The sequence below is a fragment of the Lissotriton vulgaris genome, chromosome 8, assembly GCF_964263255.1.
Source record: "Lissotriton vulgaris chromosome 8, aLisVul1.2, whole genome shotgun sequence".
Taxonomy (NCBI): Eukaryota; Metazoa; Chordata; class Amphibia; order Caudata; family Salamandridae; genus Lissotriton; species Lissotriton vulgaris.
The window spans coordinates 1,327,643,829-1,327,669,080 of NC_141696.1; the positions used below are offsets into that span (position 1 = coordinate 1,327,643,829).

Genomic DNA, 25,252 nt, shown 5'->3' on the forward strand with positions numbered 1-25,252 from the left:
AGCGCCTGACCCCCTATGCTTACGACAGTGTGGACTGCAAGGCACATTTTACCACATCATATGGCAATGTCCGCAGATCGAACCGTACTGGGGAAAGGTTATGAGTGTGATCTCAAGGATTGGGGAGGCGGATGTCCCACCAGACCCAAAAAGGTTCCTCCTCAATATCTGGGAGCCCACGGATCTGAACTTATGGGTGCAGGACTGGACGGTGTTGGAGATGACGATCGCAAAATGAAACATAGCCAAAACTGGGGTTCAGGGTCGCTCCCCATATACCTACAATGGAGAAATAACATGGATAGCGCAAACGGTGGCGGAAAGAACGGTGTATACACACAAAGGATGTCCCAAGAAATGGTCTAGGATATGGGGAAAATGGAATGTATTCAGAGGAAATATATGTGAACCCCCACAGGTAGACTCAACCTCGGATACCAGTTCGTAATGGGTGCCTCAGAATATTATATCTCTGTTTGGCTATGTTGCAATGCGCTAACCTGGAAATTACACTAAATCAAATGCTTTTTCTGTGTATGTATGAGCAACGAATATGAATTTTGTACTGTATAAAGAGAAATGAATACGTTTTAAGATGTGTTGTAAACATAAAACAAGTGGATTATGTTTGGTTTTGGTTAAAAAAAACGCAATAAAAAAATTTATATAAAAAAGAAAATCCAGAACCAAGCTGCCTTTTGGACCACAACGGTAAAGAACAAGTTACTTACCTTCGGTAACGCTTTTTCTGGTAGATACAGTATCTGCCTGTGAATTCCTCACCTTGTGAATATCCCCTGCGCAGCAGCCATTCGGAAACTTTTGTAGCTCTCCACGTCGGCGAGGTCATGGACGACGTCACAGAGGGTACGACTCCGCTCGCGACCCCGCTGACTTCACTGGATCCATAAAAGGGCCTCGTCGGCGTGATGACGTCAGTTCCGCCCTTTTTTCCGTGCCCCCGAGGCACACGGACGGACCGACATAACAGTATAGGTATACATAGTACACAGTATTTAAAATAGCAAACACACTGTGAAACCGATGCAATATGCATGAACATATAAATACATCTATTTAAAAATTTTAAAAAACAAATATACACTTAGCAGGTATAGAAGAGTAGACAACAGGGAGGCGGGTGGGTCAGTGAGGAATCCACAGGCAGATACTGTATCTACCAGAAAAAGCGTTACCGAAGGTAAGTAACTTGTTCTGATAGATACATCTGCCAGTGTATTCCTCACCTTGTGAATAGAGTCCCACAGCAGTCCCCACTCCCGGAGGAGGGTGTCCACTCTGCTATACCAAGAAATATTGGAGGACAGAGCGTGCAAAGTGGCCATTCCTCCTCACCTCGGCATCCAAGAAGTAATGCTTTGCGAAAGTGTGGAGAGAGGCTCAAGTCGCGGCTCTGCAAATATCCTCAACAGGTACACCCCTAGATCAAGCAGACGTTGATGACTTCGCTCTAGTAGAGTGAGCCCTTATACCCTCAGGAGTTTCCTTACCAGCAAGGGCGTAGCAGATCTTTATACACAGGATTATCCATCTCGACAGAGTGCGCTTCTGCACCGCTTTTCCTCTCATACAGCCAGCAAATCCAGAAGCTGTGATCCCACTCCTCCCTGCTTGTTGATATACCACATCGCCATTGTGTTGTCCGTCAGGACCTGAACTGACAGACCGCGAAGGGAAAGGAGGAAGGCCTTGAGTGCCAAACGAATCGCCCTTAAGTCCAGAAGGTTGATGTGAAGCAACCTTTCCTTCGGAGACCAAAGACCCTTGATCTCCAGGTCCCCCAGATGAGCACCCCACCGTAGAGTAGATGCATCCGTTATCACCGTGGCAACCGATGGAGACAGATGAAAGGGCTTTCCTTGAGACAGATTGCCCTCCACGCTCCACCAAGACAGATCCGCTGCAGTTTCTCTGGAGATCCTCACAGACTCCCTGAGATCCCCGTTGTTCTGATACCCCTGTCTGCGGAGGCGCCACTGGAGTGCCCTCATGTGCCAGCGTGCATGGTTGACCAGGAGAATACAGGAAGCAAACAGACCGAGCAAGCGATGGACCTTCAGGACTGGAACAACCGCTCCATTGTAAAACAAGGGAATCATTTCCTGTATGTCGTGAATCCTTTGAGGAGGAGGGAATGCACGACAGACAGTTGTGTCCAGTACCGCACCTATGAACAGGTTGAGCTGGGAGGGCACCAGGTGAGACTTGGGTACATTTATCGAAAAACCCAATCCGTACAACAACTGAGTTGTCTTTTTCATATGATGTAACACCTTCTCTGGAGACTCTGCTTTGATCAGCCAGTCGTCAAGATAGGAGAAAACCGGAATCCCCGACCTTCTGAGATGTTCTGCCACCACTGCCATCACCTTGGTAAAGACTCGAGGTGCAGTAGTAATTCCAAACGGAAGGACCGCAAACTGGTAGTGCTGCAAACCCACCGTGAAGCGGAGATACTTCCTGTGTGACTCCAGGATCGGAATATGAAAATACGCGTCCCGCAAGTCGAGCCACACCATCCAGTCTTCTTCCGACAGCGCGTGAAGAACCTGCGCAAGGGTGAGCATCTTGAACTTTTCTTGTTTCAGATAAAGGTTCAAGATCCTGAGATCCAGGATTGGACGCAACCTGCCATCCTTCTTCGAAATCCAGAAATACCGGGAGTAGTATCCCTGAACCCTTTCTTGCTCTGGAACCACCTCTATCACGCCTTTCTTTAACAACGTCAGAACTTCCTCCTGTAGTAGACGGAGATGTTCTTCTGAGCAAGCCCCTTGGCAAGGAGGGAAATTTGGAGGAAATTCCCGAAAGGGAAGAGCATACCCATTTGCCACAAGATTGAGAACCCATTGGTCTGTAGTGACCGATTCCCAATCCTGCAGAAAATGGGTAAGCCGACACCCCAAAGGACCAATATGATTGAGAATGGGGAATCGAGGGCTGCTTTGCTGCGGTGATAGGGGGTGAGGTAGAAGAAGAGGAGGAGGAGGGTTGACGGTCTCGTGGACGACCTCTGCCTTTTGCCCTATAGGACTTGTACAGCGTGTTCTGTTGTTGCTGTTGCTGCTGTCAAGGCTTGCGGACGAAAGGACGTCTTTCCAAGTCCTCTATACTTTCTGAAAGATCCTCTAGATTGAGTTTGTAAGCCAAGTGATCTTGCTGTGGCCTTACAATCTTTGAATCTCTCAAGAGCGGCATCCGCCTTCTTACCAAAGAGTCCTGTGCCATCGAATGGTAACTCTAACAGAGTAGCTTGCACATCAGAAGAAAAGTCTGAAGACTTCTACCAAGCCCCCCTTCTTGTTGCTTCTGCAGAGCCCATAATCCTTGCCACTGAGTCAGCCGTATCTAGGCCGCTCTTGATAACTTGACGAGCAGCTGCCTGATTGCCATCCAAAACTTCCTGAACATTTTTTCTATCTTCATCAGACAGTTTTGGCAGCCACTGCTTAGAAGAATCCATCAAGGCATGGATATATCTTCCCATCACGCAGGTAGCATTTGTGGATTTTAGTGCCATGCTTGCAGATGAGAATACCTTTTTGGCAGACTGGTCAATGCCCTTTGAATCCCCGTCAGCCGGAACCTGAGGAAAAGCCCCTGAAGATTTCTTTAAACAAGCGGCCTGCACTCCTAGGCTCTCAGGCGAAGGATGAGCCGACAAAAACTCTGGATCTTCAGGTGCCACCCTATACCTACGTGCCGCAGTCAAAGGCTTCTTCCAAACCTCCAACACTGGTTCCAAAATTGCCTCATTAAATGGTAATAGAGGTTCAGACACAGATGAGGGAGAATGCAACACTTCAGTCAGAAGATTGGATTTAAACTCCGTAGAAGGCAGAGTAATGTCCAATAACTCTGCAGCTTTTCTCACCACCACATGATAGGGAGCTGCATCCTTAGAGGGAGCATCCGGGCCAGGAGAAAATCCCACTCAGGTGAGACATCAAGGTCACTTGCGTCCTTTAACTCCGCAAAATAGTCCTCTGATTCAGGAAGTTCACCTTCCTCCATCTCTTGCCGATAGCATTCCTCCTCTACAGCCCTCTGGACGTCCCTCCTGGAGCAGATCCTGGGGGCTGGAGTCGATGGCTCCACGACCGACTCCGTCGGCCTCGCGATCAGCATCGAACGTGGATCCGACGGCGCCACAGACTCCAAACGAGGACGACCAGACGGCGCCGGAGAATACTGATACGGCGCCGGAGATTCTTGATACGGCGTCAGTGCTCTCGGCGCCGGAAAGTTCCAGGACGGCGTCGCTGGCATAAAGGGCATAAACGGAGCCTAGGCATAGGTTTGGGGAACACCCAAATTAAATGTAAAAAGACCCATGGGACCCGCAGGTGCACCAGATGGGTACATTGCCCTCGCAAAGACGCCATACATTGCGTTAAGGTAATGTGATGGGTCCTGACCTGGAGCCGGGAATCTAGGATAATTACACGGCGTCGTCCCTGAAGCCGGTGCTCCTGGAGTCGGGCCAGCCGGCGCCAATAAAGGAACCTCCTCAGGCTGCTCCTGATCCTCATGCTCTGGCTCAACCTCACCAAGATCCGGAGAGTGAACCGAATCTGAGGGAGCCGGCGTCGGAGATCGAGACACCTCGACTTCGGGAGTCACAACCTTCACCGGTGAAGCTGGATTCGAAGGCAATGGATCGATGTCATCTCTGCGACGCCGACGAGAAGATGACTATGGCGCCGATTCTTTATCAGAGTGGCGCCTTGAAGAGTGCTTCTTCTTCTTATGCCTCTTCGACTTTGAATGCCCCGAAGCCGCTTTCGAACCCGACCTGGATTCGGATCGAGACCTCGACCTCGATCTTGATCTTGATTTTCTTTTACTCGCCTTCTTCTCTTTTTTTCTTCATCTTGGCCATAAACAATTTTCGCCTCCCTTTCCTTCAATGCCTTCAGGTTCATCTTCCTACAGCACGCACATTCTTTGACGTCGTGATCGGATAATAAGCACCAAACACAGTCCTGATGCGGGTCAGTAATAGACATTTGCTTCCCGCACTCTCTGCAGGGCTTAAAATCGGACTTTCTTGCCGACATTTTAGAAAGGAAACAAGAAGAACAGACGAAAGCAATAGAAATTACAATGTAACTACGGAGAGTCCCAAAAAAACGTTGGCGTCGACGGCGCGGAAAAAAGGGAACTAACGTCATCACGCCGACAAGGCCCTATTATGGATTCAGTGAAGTCAGCGGGGTCGCGAGCGGAGTCGAACCCTCTGTGACGTCATCCATGACCTCGCCGGCGTGGAGAGCTACAAAAGTTTCCGATTGGCTGCTGCGCAGGGGATATTCACAAGGTGAGGAATCCACTGGCAGATGTATCTATCAGAATTATGTATTCTCTTCCATTGGTGGTCCAAGTGGCAAGTTAAACCATGTGTCAGGAGAGATATCAAGCCCACTGGCCTTTTTATAAATCCATATAAAAGGTGTCATCTGTATAGTTAGGGGGGAGAAAACCATCCTCCTCCCCACCATTTATTATATTACCATCTTCATCTAATGGTGTACCCTGTTATGAGTCAGAGCCAAAAAGATAATGGGGTCTCTGCTGGCGCATTCACCCTGGTAGAGGCACTGGTTCATAGTTGGGCTGAATTACGGCCAGCTGTGCTTTCGTAATGTCATAGTGAGACATTGGTTGATATCAGGCTGAAGCTGGTTCGGTGTCAGGTGTCGGAATCCTTATTGGATCCCCTTCTGATGCCAGTAGCATCGGTACCTGTGTCAACATGGAAAGGCGCAGAGGAAGTCTTGGAGTTGGAGTCGATGTCTGCACCAGAGTCAGTACGGGGCCTGGAGTGTTGCACAAGTGGTCAGATGACACTGAGGTTGGGCCTACTGCAGGGAGCCAGACTGGAGCCCCTGCAGTTCCTTGGGGATGAAGGCACCAGAGGGAGTCAGAAGTGTGCCAAAACTCTGTAGCATGGCCTTCCTCAAAGGCTTCAATATCCTGCAGTGTCGCTAATGGCCCAGAAAACCTGGTGCAAACCAGAATCAGTTGGGGAATCGGCTCTGCAATCCGGGACCCAGAGCGAGAATGACTGATATTGTGACACACTTGTCTGATCTCTTTAGCTACAATGGCAGGATGGGGTTTTCCTCTTTTGTGTCTGAGGTTGGACTCCGATTTGGACTCACTGGATGACTTTGACCACAAGGCTGACTTCACACAGGAACAGCCTCATGAGAATAGCAAGAAATGCAGTGTCAATCAACATTGATTCAGATTTATTGATATCACTACTTCATTGTAGTTGCAACATGCTACAGTTGTACAATTATCATGGGTTAATATGCAACAAGAATAAATGTAATGGTTGAATTGTGCTCATTGATAGGCAGGGAGCTGTGCTCATACTTCATTCCTTTATTAAGCATTCAAGCCCAACAACTATCCAGTCTTGATCTGACTGCACTCAATACTAATGACGGGCCCTTGTACAGAATCAAGTCAATAACATAATGTTCTGCAGACACAAACAGATTTTTTTTCATCATTTGTATAATTCTTATACTCCAAACGGGCATGCCTAAGAAGTACCACAAACAATTTTTTTAACTCTAAAAAGTTCAAAAATTAAGACTTCAATGTAAAACAACAAGGTTAAGTTCTGCGGTCACCAAGTCTGAACCTAATGAAAATAAACAAACTTGTTTACCTTTCGTGCAGGAATCGTATGAATAGATAAACAAGCATTTTGTTGAACTGAGCAAAAACACGGTTAGCCTTAAGAAAGCATTCCAGTTTCTGTGGGTCTGTTTTTGAGTTAAGAGTTGGAGTCCTGAGTCAATGAGCATGCAGCATCAAAACAATGGGATATTAAACATACCTGGTCAAGGAAAATTTGAAGCCTGTGTGATTCTGTTAGCGACTCTTGGATAAGGGCACTGCTTGCTTTTGTTTGATTTAAGGATTCAATCAAATCCTTATTTTCCAAAATATTCCCTTGGGATGTTGCCAGGGTCTGTGAAAAAAGAACAAATGCAATACAATTTAGAAGCAATAATTCCAACAAAGCTTGTTACAGATTTAAGAATGAATGTTTAGATTCAAACCTACAGTGGAATTAGGAAATGTAAGTTTTATAAAACTCACCAAAATATTAAGTAGTGTGTGGGCTCTGGCACTTAATAGTGTACAATTTCTATCTTTTCCTGGTTTATAGTGAGTCACTACCAAATATTATGGAAATAATTATGTAGAATGGCTTCTAATAATTGCATTTGACGTAGCAAGTGTAGTTATTAAAAAATACATTTAATTACTTTAAGGTTTATAATTTACCTGGGAGAGTTATGTATGTGTCACTTAGGGAGAGAAAAACTAATTTAACACATAAACATGCAATAGCACACAAACATGATTAACCAATCAATTTACTGGCTTATAAGAGAAAAATATCCAATTAAATTAGGGTAAGTCTACCAAAATATTAATATTTCAAATGAAAAAGCTTCCCAGAAATGACATCATAGAGGTAACATATGCAAAATGTAAATGTTTGTCCAATATCAATCAACTGCGGCTACGTTTGATAGAGGTCAGCACAGTGCTCTCCTAAAATTACCTTCACTACCCCTTCCCATTGTACCTAAGCAGAAGAAAAAGACAGCAGGTGGAAATTCGGTCCTCATTAAGAGTGCCCCAGGAAAGGAGCTGTTATTTCTTGACCCTGGTGGTTACAGACACCTGGGAGTTTCCTAAACTCGGGTGAGAAAGGAAACCAGGCCCATTATGAGTTGGACCCTGAGGTTTTGCTAAGATATGAGAAATTACCAGAAGACTCAGTAGTTCCAGGCAAGATAACTCGTTTTGCCAGAAACTTTCACTTAGTGCAGTTAGCCAAACAACACTAGAATCAAGTCATCCTCATCGTCAGTAGATGAAGATCAAACTTCCTTTTTTTCACGAGAATGCCTATGTTTGGAAAAACTAGTATTCACAACAAGAGCTCTACAATTTCTTGTTTTTTTCCATGCAATCCCCCAAAAATTTCGATGGGAGTATTAAGGTTGATTTGGAGTTTGGCAGGTAGGGTACTCCGTCACAATGGAGACGGAGTACCCTCTGCACCAAACTGAAAGTCCACCCACCCGATTTACAGTAGGGCAGACATTAGGTATGTCAACGAGAGTCTAGCCTGTCTTGGGCGCTGCCATACTCCTCCGACAGCTCGATTGAGTAAGGGCCGATGGTTTGGACATTCGACCAGCCGCCTGATTTAGAGTGGGTGGTCAAATGGACAGTTTTTTCTATCCTTTACGACCATGAAAAACCCGACAGGAAGGGAAAGTAAAAACATTTACATGACCACCACACCATGCTTAAAAACTCTCATGGTATGGGCGTCATTAGTTATTGTTTTTTCACAAACAAAAGTTTGTTTTAGAAGAAACAAAAACAAGTTAAAAGTTTGACAGGAGGCATCATGTTTGACGGAGCTGCCCGTCCAAATTTTAACTCACTTACAGAACTGCTGTGGTTAGGGTTCATGTCAATGACTAGAGTTGTCCACTGGGCCAATGGTCATCTATAAAATCAGAGGATGAGTACTCCGTTAGGGATACTTGTATTTTACACTATCACCCTGGCGCAGTAAATGCCATCCTACAAACTCTAAATCAAACCCTCACTCCTTTAAGTGGAAAGAACAAGCACAAATGCCATTTTCAGGGGGCCCTCTGCAATTATAGGTCAAATGTATCTGATCCATACATTTCTTTTCTCTTAAGTGCTGGGCCTTCAAGGTCATAGCAAGCAGTTGGTATGGCATTTGCTTTTTTAATGTTCCCTGCTAAACTATGTTTGTACATCGGTAATTAATGGTCTACCGTGAATGGCCAGGTATTGACCATGTCTTTGACTGCGCATTATACCAAGTTTATACTGAAAATCTGCACTCCCAATAGGGGATGGGCGTCAGTCCTAGACATCACCTTCTCGCATTTGGTGCATCACTAGAAAACTGAAGACCTCTTGCTAATGATTGGACCCAAAAGTTAAAGAATTCCAAAATATATTAATACTTAATGTTTGCTACCAGCATTTGGTCCGAATGAAAACAAAAGCAAATGTATTAATCTGAAATGTGTCGTACCTCCAGAAGAGATTCTTCAAGTTTAGCCAATTGGATCTTTTTCTCCTCTTCTTGCTGCAATAATTTTGTCTTTTGCTCTTCAAGATCTGGTTTCTCATGCTGGATAGTTAAAGCTAAAAGCTGTAGGAAGTACCAAAATGTAAATTAATACAATCAGTGTGATATATATATATATATTGACAGTGTTAGCAATGCTAGGCCAAACATATCCTACCTAGTATTTAAAATGAATAAAGAACAACTAACCTGAACTGAGGCTATAAATCTTGAACACGTTTCCTCCATTCATGAATTTCGACGGAGCTATTTAGAATGAGAACACTTTTCCCATGGAGACACAGAGTAGCAGAATTATCTACCCAAAAGGAAAACCTAGCAACTCTGTTTACACTTGCAGCTTCTTACAGTACATGTCAATGCCCCCTCACTCAAACATAAGCTGTACCACAAAATAGAAATCAGTCACATATCAGTTTCAGGTCTTTCCACAAAGAACAATATACATAAATCATATGTGATTATTTAACAGTGAGAGTAATAGCATACCTAAATCCTAATATTGGAAATCCATGGCCCTACTTATGGAAGGGATATTGGACACAACAATATAACATGAGGCTTTATGAGTGTTAGCCAAGATCACCAAGAAGTGACTTTCCACGGTACCACACCTAGCGGCGCCGTTACCCACTTCAGAGGGTCCTCCTTCGTTGCCATTGCCGGTGTCTCTGGCGCAGCGCCTGGCACCACCGACACAGAACCCAAAGATGCGGTCAAGGAGAGAAGCCCAAAGGCTGCTGGAGGAAGAAGAATACCAGCAGGATGAGGCAGAAGAAGAGGAGATCAATGTCTCTGTTGATGAATTTGAGGGACAGTGGTTTAGACACTTCCCCTGAGTGGGAGCTTTCATCGCCAAAGACTTTATCTTCTCAGGATGTTGCACCATACCATGCTGTCATCAGAAAGGCTGCTGAACTTTTGGACCTTCAACTGCCCACTGCTGAGATCAGGCCAAATATTCTTCCTGAGGTGTTGCATTCTATGGTTGAACCTCTTTTACCTTTAAATGAGGCTTTGACAGAGCCGATTCTAGAGGTGTGGCAGAAACCCTTATCTGCTCCTACTGTTTCAAGGACTGTGGCAAGAAGGTACATGCCTGCTCCTAATAGTCCTGCCTTTCTTACTGCCCATCCTTCACCGGAAAGATAGGTGGTGCAGGCTTCCTGTTCTAAGCAGTCGGCTAGGTCATTCCCTACAACTCCAAGGGACAGAGACTCTAAGAAATTGGAGTAATCTGCCAAGAAGGTTTTCTCTTCTTCAAGTATGGCATTAAAGAAAAAGTTACCATCGGTAACGATATCTCTGTAGGAGACATATATTAGTTATGGATTCCTCAGCTTAGAATTACCCTCAGGCGTCAGACTGGATCCGGAGAATTTTTCTTCAGCAGTACCCATGTACATCAGTAGGTGGCGTAGGTCGACTCCACGTTCGTCGTTGATGCCGTGATTACCGGAATGACGTCGCAGTATCTACTTAGACGCCCCCCAGCACGCTGATGTCAGTTCTTTCTTTTCCCGCGTCAGCCAGCACAGGTCCGGCGAGAGCAGTACCTCTAGTCATTTTTTTACTGTCTTTTTTTGACTTTTGTCAATATCTTTTTTGAGTCGTTCGACTTGCGGTGCACAGGGATGTAATCTCGGCGGACCGCAGGTAATTCTAAGGTGAGGAATCCATAACTAATAGTCTCTTTCAGATGTCCACTAATGCCACATGCTTGTTGGGGAGGTACGTCCATGCCTTAAAGGACTTGGCCAAGCAGTTGGCTCCTAAGTTACCAGACAATGATCGTAGCCACTTTTTTGAGGTTTTGGAGGATACTCAGGCTGCAGCCCGTCAGGTTTTTATGCCCGGCCTGGAAAATGTGGATTCGGGAGCCAGGGTGATGAGTTCCTCTGTTGCTCTCAGGAGGCATCCCTGGCTCAGGTCTCCAGGGTTCTCTCCAGATGTGCAGGTTACTCTCCTTGATCAGCCGTTTGAGGGATCCAGACTCTATGTTAAAAAGGCGAATTCAGCACTACAGAGGTTCAAAGACAGTAGGGCTACTGCAAAGTCCTTGGGTCTGCAGTCTGAGACTATGGGTTATGGTTATAGGAGGTACCGTAGTTTTGGGAAGACAGCTTCCTTTCGGGCTGTCAGCAGCCTCAGCAACAGCAGCAGCAGAACACTCTGTACAAATCGTATAGAGGAAAGGGTAGAGGTTGTCTGTGGGGGCGCCTCTCGGCAACTCCTCTCCTCATCTTCTTCCTCCCCTGCCCCCACTGCTGGTGCCACGGGAAAGGAGCTCTAGATCCCCAATCTTGAAGCATGTTCGCCCTGTATGGGGTAGGTATCCCATCTTCTACAAGATTGGAAATCTATCACATCAGATCTTTTTTAATCTTGTGGAAAATGGGTACGCCCTACCCTTCCGAGAGTTTCCACCTCCTTACCCTCCTCGCCACAGCTGGTGTTCAGAGGGCCATTTGCGGCTGCTGCAGCAGGAGGTTCTTGTTTTACTTCAGAAATGAGCGATAGAGGTAGTTCCGAAGCAGGAAAGTGGTCAGGGATGCTACTCCCAATATTTTCTGATCCCCAAGAAGGACGGCAGGTTAAGACCGACCAGGCACATTACATACAAGCTGTTCAATAGCCAGCTTAAGATGGCCGCCACTTAAACGTGCTTTGTGGATTGATACACAACACTAAAAGATGGCCGCCACAAAATTCACCCGAGCCCTGAAATACTATCGTACATCGGGCTTAACTGCCGAAAAGCGGTAACAATAGCACATAAATGTGCTTTTAAATAGGCACAACACGAGTAGTAATAAGAAATAGCAAAACGAGCACCCCGGTGAATAAACTAAGTACGAGGGGCTCACATGACTGAAGCCAGGCTGAGGCAGTAAAAGATGGCCGACCTTCGAACACCGCCCGTAATGAGAGGTGCAACGGATCTAATTAATAACAACCTATCAGGAGGGGTATAAAAACGGAACCCGGGGAAGAGTAATGGTAATACAGCCCTGAAGGACGGTCCGGGAAGTCTTCAATCGCGGAAAGAAAAACAAGGAAAACAAGTAAGTGGAAACGCGGCTACGAGTCTACCCCTAAATTAAGAGATCCATACTCGTAGTAATTGTTAAATTAAATAGCCCTATGTACCTCTTTACCCTCATAGATACTGAAGTATAATACCCCTATAAGGAACAGTGCAGCCAGACTGATTTTGAAGCAAGCGAAAATCTATACTGTGCATACAGAGATGCCAGGTAAGAGGGAAACCCAATAGAATTCAACTAGTTTGGTCTTTGGGAACTAAAAACTGTAGTTAACATCGACTCGCTTCTATTTGTAGCAAGAAAATCTGACATCGTGTAGGAAACCCCAAACGGCCGTCCTTGTTAGGAGTAAAACATGAAACTTTAAGGTAATCATTTTAATTAACATTAGCGTTTTACTTTCAAAATAAAGGGGGTAAGAAAAGACCCAGCCATCCTTTAAAACACGTGGGTGGGCTAGATGAAAAGTAACAACCAACATGCTAAAGCTCCCCACATAATCTTCTAAGCGGTCTACAGAGGGACAGATTGGGGAGATTAGGAACTTTTTCTTAACTATTCGAAATGCTGGAACAAACTAAATATAGACAGTAGGGCAGAATAAAAACTAGAATGGATATAACATATGACGATATATTAAAGCAATGTCTCTCTCAAACAGTGAGCATTGAGGATTCACTTAGTGGGTCTGTATACAAAAAGAAGAAAAGAAATAATCTACTGACATTTTGAACAACCGTCATAATAACAAGGTAACTTCAATTAAGACCAAGCAGAGTAAGTTTCACAACAATATATAACTCTCTGTCTGACGAGTATGTTTTTTCTAATCCCAGAAATGATTAAATAAATGCCAGATTCCGAAATCGCCAATTGATTAAAGCGACTTCGTAGCAACTTATTCAGGTATGGATTGGGTACACTTGATAATCAAATTCTAAAGTGGCTGTGCGATTTATGTAACCGCCCACAAAAGAAGGTAGATAATCTAAGCAGGGTGACACCAGAGACCGCCTAGACAGCTCACAAGAATTAATAACTGAGCAACATCGTCCAATAGCTTAACTTGGAAGCACACAGGGACGTTCTGGGAGATTAAAATCAATCCCAAGAAAACATTATGATTGAGTATGGATCTAGAGAAAATGGTGGACACAAGGAGGTTGTTGGATCAACAAATAGTATTTAGGCCTGTACGATGGTAATAATAAGATAACACATATTACCATATAGAGAAATGAAATGTTTTGCTTAGAATAAAGAATAATCTAGAAAATTTTACAACAGTAACTTAAGAATGACAAGGAGAATGGAGGGATTATAATGTGTATCATGCATAATGATTGAGTGTTGTAATAATGAATATGAGAATAATCCAGTTTTTATAACAAGTAGTTTATACTTTTTGTTTTAACTCTAGTGATTGTAAATTTGAAAAATTGTCCTGAAGAAGGTGACCATCTATATCACCGAAACGCTGCGTTGACATATTTTTCTTTGTGTAATTGTAACATTGTTTTTTTTAATTATGAAATGTTTTTTAAGAATAAATGTGAATTTTTAAATGATCTGTATAGAAATACACAATAAACTTTGGAGAACATTTTTTGATAAATCCCTTTTGTCCTAACATTCTCTTTTGCTAAACTGAAATCCTGTTTCAAAATGCTTGATATTGATCTATCCTGTTGAAATTGTAAATTTGTCGATCCTGATACAACCCTAGATACAACTTAGTGTGTCACCACCCTTCTCTGATACGGATCCCCAAGAGAGTGCAGTCTCTTTACCAAAAATATATGAAAAGGGATTCCTTATATTTGTTTTACAGTACTTAACCCTTCCCTTTTCATACAAGGGTTTCTCCTTTAAAACGTGTTCATTATAAGACCGATCCTAGATCTCAGGGTCTTGAATTTTTACCTCAAGCAAGAGAAATTCAAGATGTTGACACAAACGTAGGTCCTTCTGGCGCTGCAGCAGGAAGACTGGGTGGTGTTGATTGACTTGCAGGATTCATATTTTCACATTCCCATCTTGAAGTCGCATTGGAAGTATCTCCGCTTTACGATAGGGTCTCCGCACTACCAGTTTGCGGTCCTCCCATTCGTTCTTACTTCCGTGCCTCGGGTCTTCACAAAGGTGATGGCAGTGGTAGCAGCTCATCTCAGAAGGTCAGGGATTCCTGTTTCCCCTATCTGGACGACTTGCTGATCAAAGCAAAGTCTCCAGAGAAGGTGCTGCATCATCTGCAGGTAACAGCACAGCTGTTGTTCGACTTAGGCTTCTCAATAAATGTTCCCAATTCTCACTTGGTGCCCTCTCAGCGCAACTTGTTCATAGGGGCAGTACTGGACACTACTGTATGTCGAGCAGTTCCGCCTCAGCTGAGAATTCTCGACATTCAGGAGATGATTCCTTTGTTTCACGATGAAGTGGTTGTTCCAGTCCTGAAGGTGCTGCGCCTGCTCGTTCTGTTCGCTTCATGCAATACTAATGGTCAACCATTCACGCTGGCACATGAGTGTGCTCCAGTGGTGCCTCCGCTGGCAGTGGTTTCAGCACAACAGAAATCTCAGGGAGATGGTCAGGATCTCCAGAGACACTGCAGCGGAATTGTCTTGGTGGAGTGTGGAGGGCAACCTGTCTCAAGGGAGGCCCTTTCAACTTCCTCCACCGGTGGCCACAGTGATCACGGATGCCTCCATTCTAGGGTGGGGTGCTCATCTGGAGATCAAGGGTCTTTGGTCTCCGGAGGAAAGGTTGCTTCACATCAACCTTTTGGAATTGCGGGCGATACGTTTGGCTTTCAAGGCTTTTCTTCCCTCCCTTCGCGGTCAGTCGGTTCAAGTCCTAACGGACAACACTACCGCGATGTGGTACATAAACAAGCAGGGAGGCATAGGGACACATCGTCTCTGCAGAGAGACTCTGTGACTCTGGTCCTGGTCTCAAGGCCATCAGATTTGTGTGCTTGTAAATCATCTGGCTGGTGTGCTAAATGTGCGTGTGGACAGTCTCAGTCTGCAATTCTCGGCCTATCACAAGTGGAGGCTTCATCCGGAGGTGGTCCAACACATCTTCAAGAAGTGGGGGTTTCCTCGGTTGGACCTTTTCGCCACGCAAGAGAACGCGCACTGCCCTTCTTTCTGCAGTCTCCAGTTTCCGATGCAGGGAGTGTTGGGTAATGTGTTTCAGCTGGAATGGGGCTCGCAGCTCCTTTACGCGTTTCCTCCCATACCCTTGATTCCTCGGGTTCTGAGAAAGATTCGCCAAGACTGCGCCCAAGTTATATTGATCGCCCCGGATTGGTCAAGAAGGGTGTGGTACACAGACCTTCTTCACCTCTTGTAGCACACTACGCTCCATCTCCCTTTTAGGGCAGAGCTCCTCTCGCAGTCGCAGGGCCCGGTTCTACATCCCCACCTCCAGAGCTTGCACCTTCATGCCTAGAGATTGCACGGGGCAATATGAGTTCTTTGTCTCTCCCAATGGATGTGGTGGATGTTGTTTTATCGTCCAGGAGACACTCCACAAAAACTATTTACTCCTCTAGGTGGTCCAAGTTTGTGAAATGGTGTGAAGAGAGGTCCATTGATCCTTTGAACGGCCATATATCTAATGTACTTGGCTTCTCACTTTCCTTGGCTTAGCAAGGTTTTGCTGTTGCAACGGTAAAGGGTTATTTGTCGGCCTTGTGGGCTTTCCTCTGTTTGCCAGCCCTGCCGTCTTTCTTTAAGTCTCCCATTGTTATGAGGTTTGTTAAGGGCCTCACCAACAGGTTTCCTCCCACTCCCTTAATTAGGCCTCAGCGGGATTTGAATCTGGTACTTTCCTGATGGGTTCTCCTTTTGAGCCTCTTCATAGGTGCACGTTGAGACTTCTTTCATTCAAGATGGTCTTTCTGATCTCTATTACCTCAGCCAGGAGGGTAAGTGAGCTGCAGGCTCTTAGTTCAAAACCTCCGTTTTTAACCATTCATGCAGAAAAGATGGTTCTCAGGACTAGGGCTGCTTTCTTGCCTAAGATGGCCACTCCTTTCCATCTAGGGCAGTCTATTACTTTACCTACCTTCCATCCTCCCCCTCACCCTTCCAAGGAGGAGGAGAGACTTCACCGCCAGGACCCTAACAGGGCTGGCAGCTTCTAGCTGAACAGAACCAGGGATCTAAGGCTGGATGAACAGCTCTTCATGGGCTACATGAAACAAATGAAAGGCAAAGCTGGCCACAAACGAACACTCTCTAGGTGGATCATCTTGTGCATCAAGATCTGCTAAGCCTTGGCCAAGAAGGAGCCGCCTGAAGACATCAGAGCTTATTCTACTACAGCAAAGTCTTCCACCTCTGCTTGTAAAGCTGCAACATGGGCCTCCCTCCACACCTTCGCGGAGCATTATTGCTTGAATTCTGAGGTGAGGAGGGATGGCCATTTTGCACGTTCTGTGCTGCAGGACATTTTTGCATTAGTAGGTGGACACCCTCCTCGAGGAGCCGGACTGCTGTGGGATTCAATTCAAAAGGTGAGGAATCCACAGGCAGATGTATCCATCAGAAGTACAAGTTACCTACCTTTAGTTACGCTTTTTCTGATGGATACAGTATCTGCCTGTGGTTTCCTCACTGACCCACTCTCCTCCCCCGTTGTCCTCCTTCGCATACCGAAAAGGTTTTCATTATTTGACATGGCTGTTTTTCTGTCTTTTGCTTGCCATACTGGTGGTTGTTAGGAAATGCTTTGCTTATTTAGCTTTTCTTCTTTCACTATATACTGTATGTTTTCATGTATATATTGTATGCTGTGCATACCTCAGTTATGTTGTCAGTCCACCCGTTCACCTCGAAGGCACAGAAAAAATGGGTGGAACTGATGTCAGCACGCCGACGAGGTCTTCTTATGACTCTGATGATGTCATACGGAGTCGCGAGCAGAGGCGTGCCATTGTAATGTCTTCGTCAATGTGGGTGGGCTAGAAAAAAGTTTCAGTGGAATGCTGGCGCTGGGGTAATTAAAAAGGTGAGGAATCCACAGGCAGATACTGTATGCACCAGAAAAAGCGTGATCAAAGGTAAATAACTTGTTTGTATCTCACCATGAAAAATTCAGTTTAATCATAAATACTAATCCTTGCCGATGGCCAAACTCCACAAAAATCTTTTTAAAGACCTACAGCCCATTCGGTTTGCCCAATCTAGCATCAGTTCCCACTGTGGTCTTTTGTAACATTTTCTATTATACATATTTAGAGGGGGAAGTAGAGTTTCCCAGCACGTAGTGAGTTCCCCTTTCAGTATTTCCTCCTTGGCCCATAGAAATCCGAAACTACTTTACCTCCTTGTAGTCTTTTAAAACATGGTGACATTTTGGTGGAGTTAAGTAGCCTGTGTAAGAGGGACAGAGAAGACAGGACCTGCTATAAAGTGCCATAAGGTAAGTATTCTAAGATTCCAATATCATCCAGTGAGACTGTTTTGTACTGTGAAATGTTTTATATCGCTGCAAATATGCTCCTGCTTGTCAGACCTTAAAATGGCCACCACACCTCTTCCAATTATGAGTGTGGTGCTACTTGACTATTATGAGGCTTACTACACCCTCCAATCTCCCCAACCTTCAACCACCCCACTCCTATGATTTCCAGATCCAGGTAGTGTCACTTCATTTACCATTACCATAAGAGGACCGCTACGGACCACATCACATATAAGCACAAATCAGAAGCCTTGAAATCCTGCCTGCAGCATCAGCATCTTCCTGCAGCCTTCACATTCAGCCCTGAGTCTTAATTATCACAGGTTTGGGGGCATCCAGGGAAGCAATTATCTGGCTTTGCCATCATGCCATGCTACCAAAGCATTGTACTTTTGACTGTCGTCCTCAATATCCAAGTATCACACACTGCTTCACAAGAATTAATCTTTTAAAAACACCCTAGCACATTTGCTGCCTCGCTTAAAAACGGATGGCTTTTTATCCATGGTGAGAACAGTGAAAAAAAAAGAATTTTAACTTGCTTGATCATCTGCACAGCTGGGCACGACATTCAGCGTGCCATTTGAACACAAAAAAGTGAACGTAAGGTGTTGTGGCATTAGTTATAACATTTCCAGGTTTCCAATGTGTAGCTGGAATATTTTAAAGATAAATAATCTGCTGAAGCAATCATATTCATTAGGGTCTCAGTATATTTGATTTTTGCTGTTACTTTACTGTGATGTTGCTTCGGAATTATTTCTAGGTACAGAGCTAGCAAGCCAATCCAAATGGAGCTAAATCAAATTTAAAAAAATGCACCTTCACCTCTTATTTGATCTAATGTCAATCTATCATGATACATACAAGTCCTACGCAACATCCAACCTTTAGAGTGTCTTAAAACGTACCTAACAAACTGGAAAGGGGCTTCATTATTTCACCCTGACCCCAAATATATTTCTGAGTGCCAAGGATGTGAAGGGGAACAAATTAACCAAATCCTCATAGCCTATAAAAAAGGAGAAAGGAGTCATCTCTTAATTCCCATTTGAGGTCTATATAAAAATATAAGCTTACTGACCTTCATCTGTCTTTAGCACTCTTGGTTCTTGTAGTTAGGTTCATCCAATGGCTTGTAGATGCACGCACACTCTGAATGAAGCACTTTAAGGCACAGGGTTGATGAAATTCAGAGGGATTTTCAGCCTCTCATAAATTAACCGAAAAGCCCTGAGGCAAGATTTAATTCTGCCACCCTGGAACTCTTCAGTCATACTCTCTTGTCTGTGTTTTTCGTCTGCTTGCGCAGAGCTCCCTTACTCACATAATCATTCTTTCATGATTAGTCACTCTAGCAAATGACCAACTCATACAACCTCTTGTGCACCACTCAAATTTCACTATACTAATTCACCACTAATCCTTTATGGCTTCCGGAGTAGCGTGCTACCTGCCGAGAAAGCGCTTCAACACCTCATCAGGGGTAGCAAGCACTATAGAAATGCAAACCCTTTTCCCTCTTTTATCCCTTAACTATTCTTCTCAATCCAAATAACTGACTAACATATCCAGCGCTCAGTCATTAATATCTTTATTCGGTTAATTAAAACCATAAACCTACACTACAAGATACTTGTACAAACAACAGTAAAACATACACAAAATTAATTCGGGATTTTCTTATACACCATAAAATATAGGTCTACAAACGGCCCGATCTTTATGATATAAGAAAAAAAGTTGTATACCAATTCCTTTAAAAATTAATCTTGTGCACAAAGAAAATATGAATAAACATTCATTTCCTTATAATTGTAAAAGAGTGGAAATATTTCATATCATAAGTTCCCTTTATTTCCTTTTCCTGACTGCCGCAACAAAAAAACAAGCAATGTTAAAAGTTTCCCATACCTCCAGCACTCAAATTACTTTCATATTTCACTATACCAATTCACCACTAATCCTTTATGGGTTCCTGAGTAGCGTGCTACTCACTGAAAAAGCGCATTGACGCCCCGTCAGGGGTAGTAAGTGCTACATAAATGCAATTACATTACAATACATCATGCATGGTTACCAAACAACATACAGTGTTCCACTCTCACACAGCCAAACGGACATCAAATCATCTTAAAACTTGTACCAACCTTTGTACACTAAATACCCTGTAGAAATGATAATTTTCACCCACATTCACATCATCTCATTCACCATGCCCCAATCTCATCCACCATGCCAGGAGCTTTAATGCTCCTTTCAGGCTGAATTTGCACAGGCCCCTTGGTCAAGTAGGTGAGTCCAAGCCTATTTCTAATCTGTTTTGCCAGATGCAAGAACTGAATCCCCTAATCTATTAAAATCAGACATTTCATAAGCAAAACTCTGCCAATCAGAATTTTCATACAAACACAAACCTGACCACAATCGCTCAACTATCAGACGTCCTTAAACTCAGTGATTTAAATCAGTCCTATACATTTACTCAAAATCAGAATAAGATGGTAAGTCATACCTACAAATACTATTAGACATCAGTGAGACCATTTACACTATCTACAAATCCTGATTTATTATCTCTTGGAAGATGAAGGAGTATCAGAATGTTTCCTTCCCAAGTATGTGTGCTTATATGTTTGACTCCAACAAAGTCTTGTGTAGATTTCTATTTGGATCACTTATACCACCCATTTTACTCGACACTTATCTATGCCACTTTGCTGCAGACAATCCTGATATAGTCTAACATCTTGTAAAAGGTCTAGAGTTGGACTTTGCAAGAGGAATAACTAAGATCCTGTGAGAGGCTGAGAGCTTAAAGAATACTTTCAGGTCCAGATGGGTTGGCCTAGCTAAACCTAAAAGCAGCTCTAGAAGAGTTTATCCTCAGCTCATGCCCAACCTGGTCTACTACACTCTAGACACTACCTTTTGGTAGATGAGTGTGAGAAGTTGGCCTGATATATGATGCTCACTAGTTCTAGTGATCACCTTGTATCAGTCCAAACAACCCTTATGGTGATTGGTTGTAAGTCAACCTTATAGACCAGCTATCCTAATGGTAGCATGGACAAAGCAGTCTTAGTCTAAACTCTATTGACATGTGAAGCCAGCTGTTTTACCACATATAACCCCTTGAATACCACATGAAAGGACACCACACAGGTAGTTATGAAAATAAACAAGTATTTATTAACTAACCTCTATAAAAAATATGATGATGCCCAATTCGATGTGGATGTCCCATGCTTCGAACACCCCATTGATTGCCTGGACTTTACACTAGGCGAAACCGAGTTGGCAATTAACCTAGTAAAGACTGGTAAAGCTCCAGGCCTAGACAAGATCCCTGGGGACTTATACAAACATGATCTAAAAGTATGGGCACCATATATAAACTACCTGTGTAATAGATTATCCCTTAGCTTAGATTTCCCCGAAAGCTGGAGGGGAGCTGAAATTGTTTTAATTTTCAAAAAAGGGGATCGGATGGACCCTTCTAATTACCGGCCAATCAGCCTGATGGACATTCTCCAGAAAATCTACTCACGACATATCTTAACTCGTGTCAGTGACTGGATGGAGGAGAATGCAATTTTAACTAAATTCCAGGCTGGTTTCCGATGTAAAGTAAGTACAATAGATAGTGGAGAAGTGTGGCTCAGGGGTTAGAGGCGGCAGACCCGGAAGCTGAGATCGGCCCTGGACCAGGGTTCAATTCCCCGCCTCGGCGGGTCTTGGGCTCAAAAATTCCACGGACTCGATAATTCTCGCTCCGGTGCCTTCTCGACTCACGTGTTCACACTCTGCGACTCTGGGCAATAGCTTGCTTAATCTCCACAACGGCCCCTCGCGGCGGGATGCCTGGCTTTCACCTTGTGGATACCCTGCCGGGGTTATCTCACAGGGGAATACCAGGACGGGTTCCCTAAGCAAGCGCCGGGAAACCCTTTGTGGGTAACTGTGCGCTATATAAGCTCAAATACATTTACATTTACATTTACATCAGATATTCAGATTCTGCTGCCTTTATTGGAAATATGTACATATCAAAAAGGGACATTTATACGTTGCTTTCGTTGATTTGAGAGCAGCGTTTGATTTAGTGCCACGCAATCTTTTATGGAAAACATTTGAGTGTAGTAGGGCTTCCAAATAGTCTATTGGTTCAGATAAAAGCGCTGCACACAGGGAACTTTGCAAAAATCCGATGGGGCCCAAGTGGGGAAATGAACCAAAAAATTCCCATCGAGTGTGGCGTTCGCCAAGGCTGTGTACTGGCCCCCACACTCTTTTCCCTTTTCGTGAATGACATCCCTACACATCTAGAGGGATGTATAAATGATTCTCCAAAACTGAATAGAGAAAGGGTAACATCATTATTATTTGCTGACGACGCTATCTTGATTTCCCAAACAAAGAAAGGTCTCCAGGCACTACTTAATTCTTTTAGTGAATACTGTAGTAAGAAAGGACTGGAAATAAATGGGAAAAAGACAAAATGTATGGCCCTCAATCCACCAAAAACAAATAAAGGCTGTTTAACACTGAATGGCGCTAAACTAGAATCGGTCTCACATTTTTCATACTTAGGGGTTACTTTAGACTCTAACTTTTCCTGGAGAGCCCACATGGAAAAAAGTAAGCTGGCATTCACTCAGAATGTAAAGCCAATTCTTAGGAAACAAAGTTTGAGTACTAGCAAAGCTGTGTCTCCGCTAGTTGAGCTTTTTAAATTCAAGGTTCAACCAGCAGCGTTATATGGTGCAGAAATTTGGGGACCAGGGTCAAAGGATACTATCTGCGTCTTGGACAATAACTTTATGAGAAGTGCCCCTTCAACTGGATTTAAATGTCAAAAGAACTGACCATTACACCATAATTCGCCCACTGATGTTATGGATTAGACTGTGGCGGGTGCCTGAATTGCACGACTATAGAGATGGTCTAAAAGAAATCATGGGGCTGGAAAATTCAAAAACCATCCCATGGCTAAAACATGTCAAGATTTGGCTCACCAAAATAGGTTTAAAACACTTCTGGGAGAACCCAGAACATCTACCGTCTAACCCAAAACGAATTTTAAAAAGGGCTTTTTGGAGTTTTATGGTTAACATGGCAACAAATGCTTCGGATGCTGGAACTTTAGTAACAAACTTTCTCAGTTTTAAGGATGAGCCACTATTTGAGACTTTTCTTGATGAGATAGAGCCCCCACTTGCCAAAACCCTATTTTTAAAAAACTAAGATATGGGAATATTTTGATCAAAACAACTTTGGCACGTTGGTCAAGGAGGCCTAATGTTCCACCCCTAGTGGCAGATGAAATTTGCTCTATGTGTGATTGCAGCCAGATTGAAAACGAGTCTCACATCTTCTTCTTTAGCCCCGCCTATGCATTGGCTAGAAGAAGATGGATCAAACCACTATGCTTATTGTTAGGACTAAGATCATATAACCAGGCCCTGAGAATACTTAAAACAAACACAACCCAAACAATAATATTTAGTGTTAGTCGATTCTTATACTCAATTCTTTTCCTAAGGAAAAAAAAGGGGCAACAGTTATAAATGATGTATATCCCTAAGAATAGAAGCAGAATGTGCCCTAGTAATTACAGAGGGATCGTTGGTATTTTATAAACGGTTGTGCTTCGATGTATTTGTATTAAGAAATGTACTTTTATTGATGTACTCAAATTTTCTCGACAAAATGTTTATTTTAATGTAATGAATTGTGTTGTGACTCTTTTATGGCATTCATGCCGAAATAAAGGAATTTAATCGAACTAACAACACCTCTGAACTCTTTATGAGGTCAGAGGGCTAAGCACATCACAAACTCTTCGGAAAAATACACTTAAGTTGCACGATTTACAATGGTGCCCTAGGGGCACGACAAACCATATACTAGAAACAATGGAATGCGAGGAAAGAAAGTACTGTAAGAAGATCCAGAGGCTGGAGGATCGCTGGGACTACGCTACTGACTAGGTAAGTAAGGAGCAGGAGGCCCACGGGACTCACGTGCAGAGTGGAAACTCTCACGCGGGATGCGTACCAACATCTATGGATGCTACAGTTTACAAAGTTACGGATTCCGGACGAACCCGGCTGGATGGAGGGAAAACAACAGTGGACCTGAACTTTAGGATAGTGAACACTGGCTTCAGCACCTAGAAGCTTTAGTTACCTAACCCACAGGCTGCGGATGCATAGGGCTGAAGTGGTGTCGGGTTTGCTGCGTTGATCCTGGTGATGCCTGAAACAAGGAGTTGCTGGCAGGCAGCCAGATGGAGGAGTCCGGTGGTTCCAAGGATGGAACTAGGAAGAAGGAGTCCTGAAAGGGAAGGGGACAGAGTCTCGGTCACTAGCCAGTGATGGTGCTGGAACCAGGAGGGAACCAGATGCTGTCGCCGCAGTCAGGTGGAGGACAGGACACTTCTCTCTGTAGCTGCGCGGACCAGGAGCTGTTCTCACGACCAGGCTGGAGGCACGAGCTGTCCCACGTAGTCTGCTGCTGTTGGCGGTGTTGGATCGTCGATCTGGTCAACAGGCCTTGGCAAGTGCAAGCCACGCGGTGGAACAAAGATGGCGTCTGGTGCGGACCAGGAGGTTCCGGGGTGCTTCTCGTTCACAGGGAAGCAAGGGCCAGTCTGGGGGACCAGACCAGCAGTGATGAATTCTTCGGGTCGTCGTCTCAGAGGTCACGAGCCAGCCGGCAAGTGACCAGACAACAGGACAAGCAGCAACCAGGCAAAAGGGCCCCACGCAGATCTCGTGGATGCTGGGGGGCTGGTCTTTGGTGCAGGAGCTGCGTCGGGGTGGGGCTTCTCAGACCCCAGTGCACTCACTCGAGGATCCCTCGGCAGTCGTGCTGGAAGCGCTGTGCAGGTTTCTTCAAGATGGCCGTCTCCAAGTTGCTCGTCGCACCCGCGGGTCTCAGCTGTGCTGTGGATGTGGGTAGAGGTCAGAGGAGTCTGGAGGTCCGGGTCTCGTCGAGCTGGGTCGTCGGGTTCCAGGAAGGAAGGACTTGCAGCAAACCGCACAAGAGCTTGATGGTGCCTGCGAAGCAGGATGGTCACTCCCTGACCATAGGGGAGATTCTTCAGTCTTCTGATGTTCAGGAGGTCGAAGGTCAAGAGTTCTTCGTGGAAGTTGTCAAGATTAATCTGATTTGGAATGGGACCAGCTCCTACCTTTATTCAGCTAAAGGGGGCTGCACTACGACTAGGTCCCTCCCCTGGGTGGGACCAGGAAGGGGGGTGGTTACACCCCCTATCCTTTGTCCGGTCTTGCGCCAGCACTGGAGCTGGAGTGCCCCAGGAACTGGTTTCGACCGGAGTATGCACAGGGACACCTTGTGTGCCCCAGGCATGTCTCATTCCTTTCAGCCCTGTCCTACCTAATACACAAAATCCTGTCTGGGGTGGTGCTAGCACCTCCCAAGGCAGGAAACCCTTTGTCCGAGCCTCCTTCGCTGGAAGGACTCCTAGCAGCAGGAGGTCAGACTTGTGTCTGTGGTGGCAGCA

General features: G+C 44.7%; 1 protein-coding gene across 3 annotated transcripts in view; it reads right to left on the minus strand.

Moving 5' to 3' along the window:
* Window positions 1–25,252, minus strand: part of DYNC2H1 (dynein cytoplasmic 2 heavy chain 1) — a 1,560,829-nt gene that overhangs the window by 532,369 nt on the left and 1,003,208 nt on the right. For all 3 annotated transcript variants that reach the window (XM_086935265.1, XM_086935264.1, XM_086935263.1), the window contains 2 exons: window positions 9,146–9,265; window positions 6,878–7,012 (listed from right to left, as the gene is read on the minus strand). In XM_086935265.1, coding sequence (XP_086791391.1) covers window positions 6,878–7,012; window positions 9,146–9,265 — 255 coding nt within the window. The remainder of the gene's footprint in view (window positions 1–6,877; window positions 7,013–9,145; window positions 9,266–25,252) is intronic.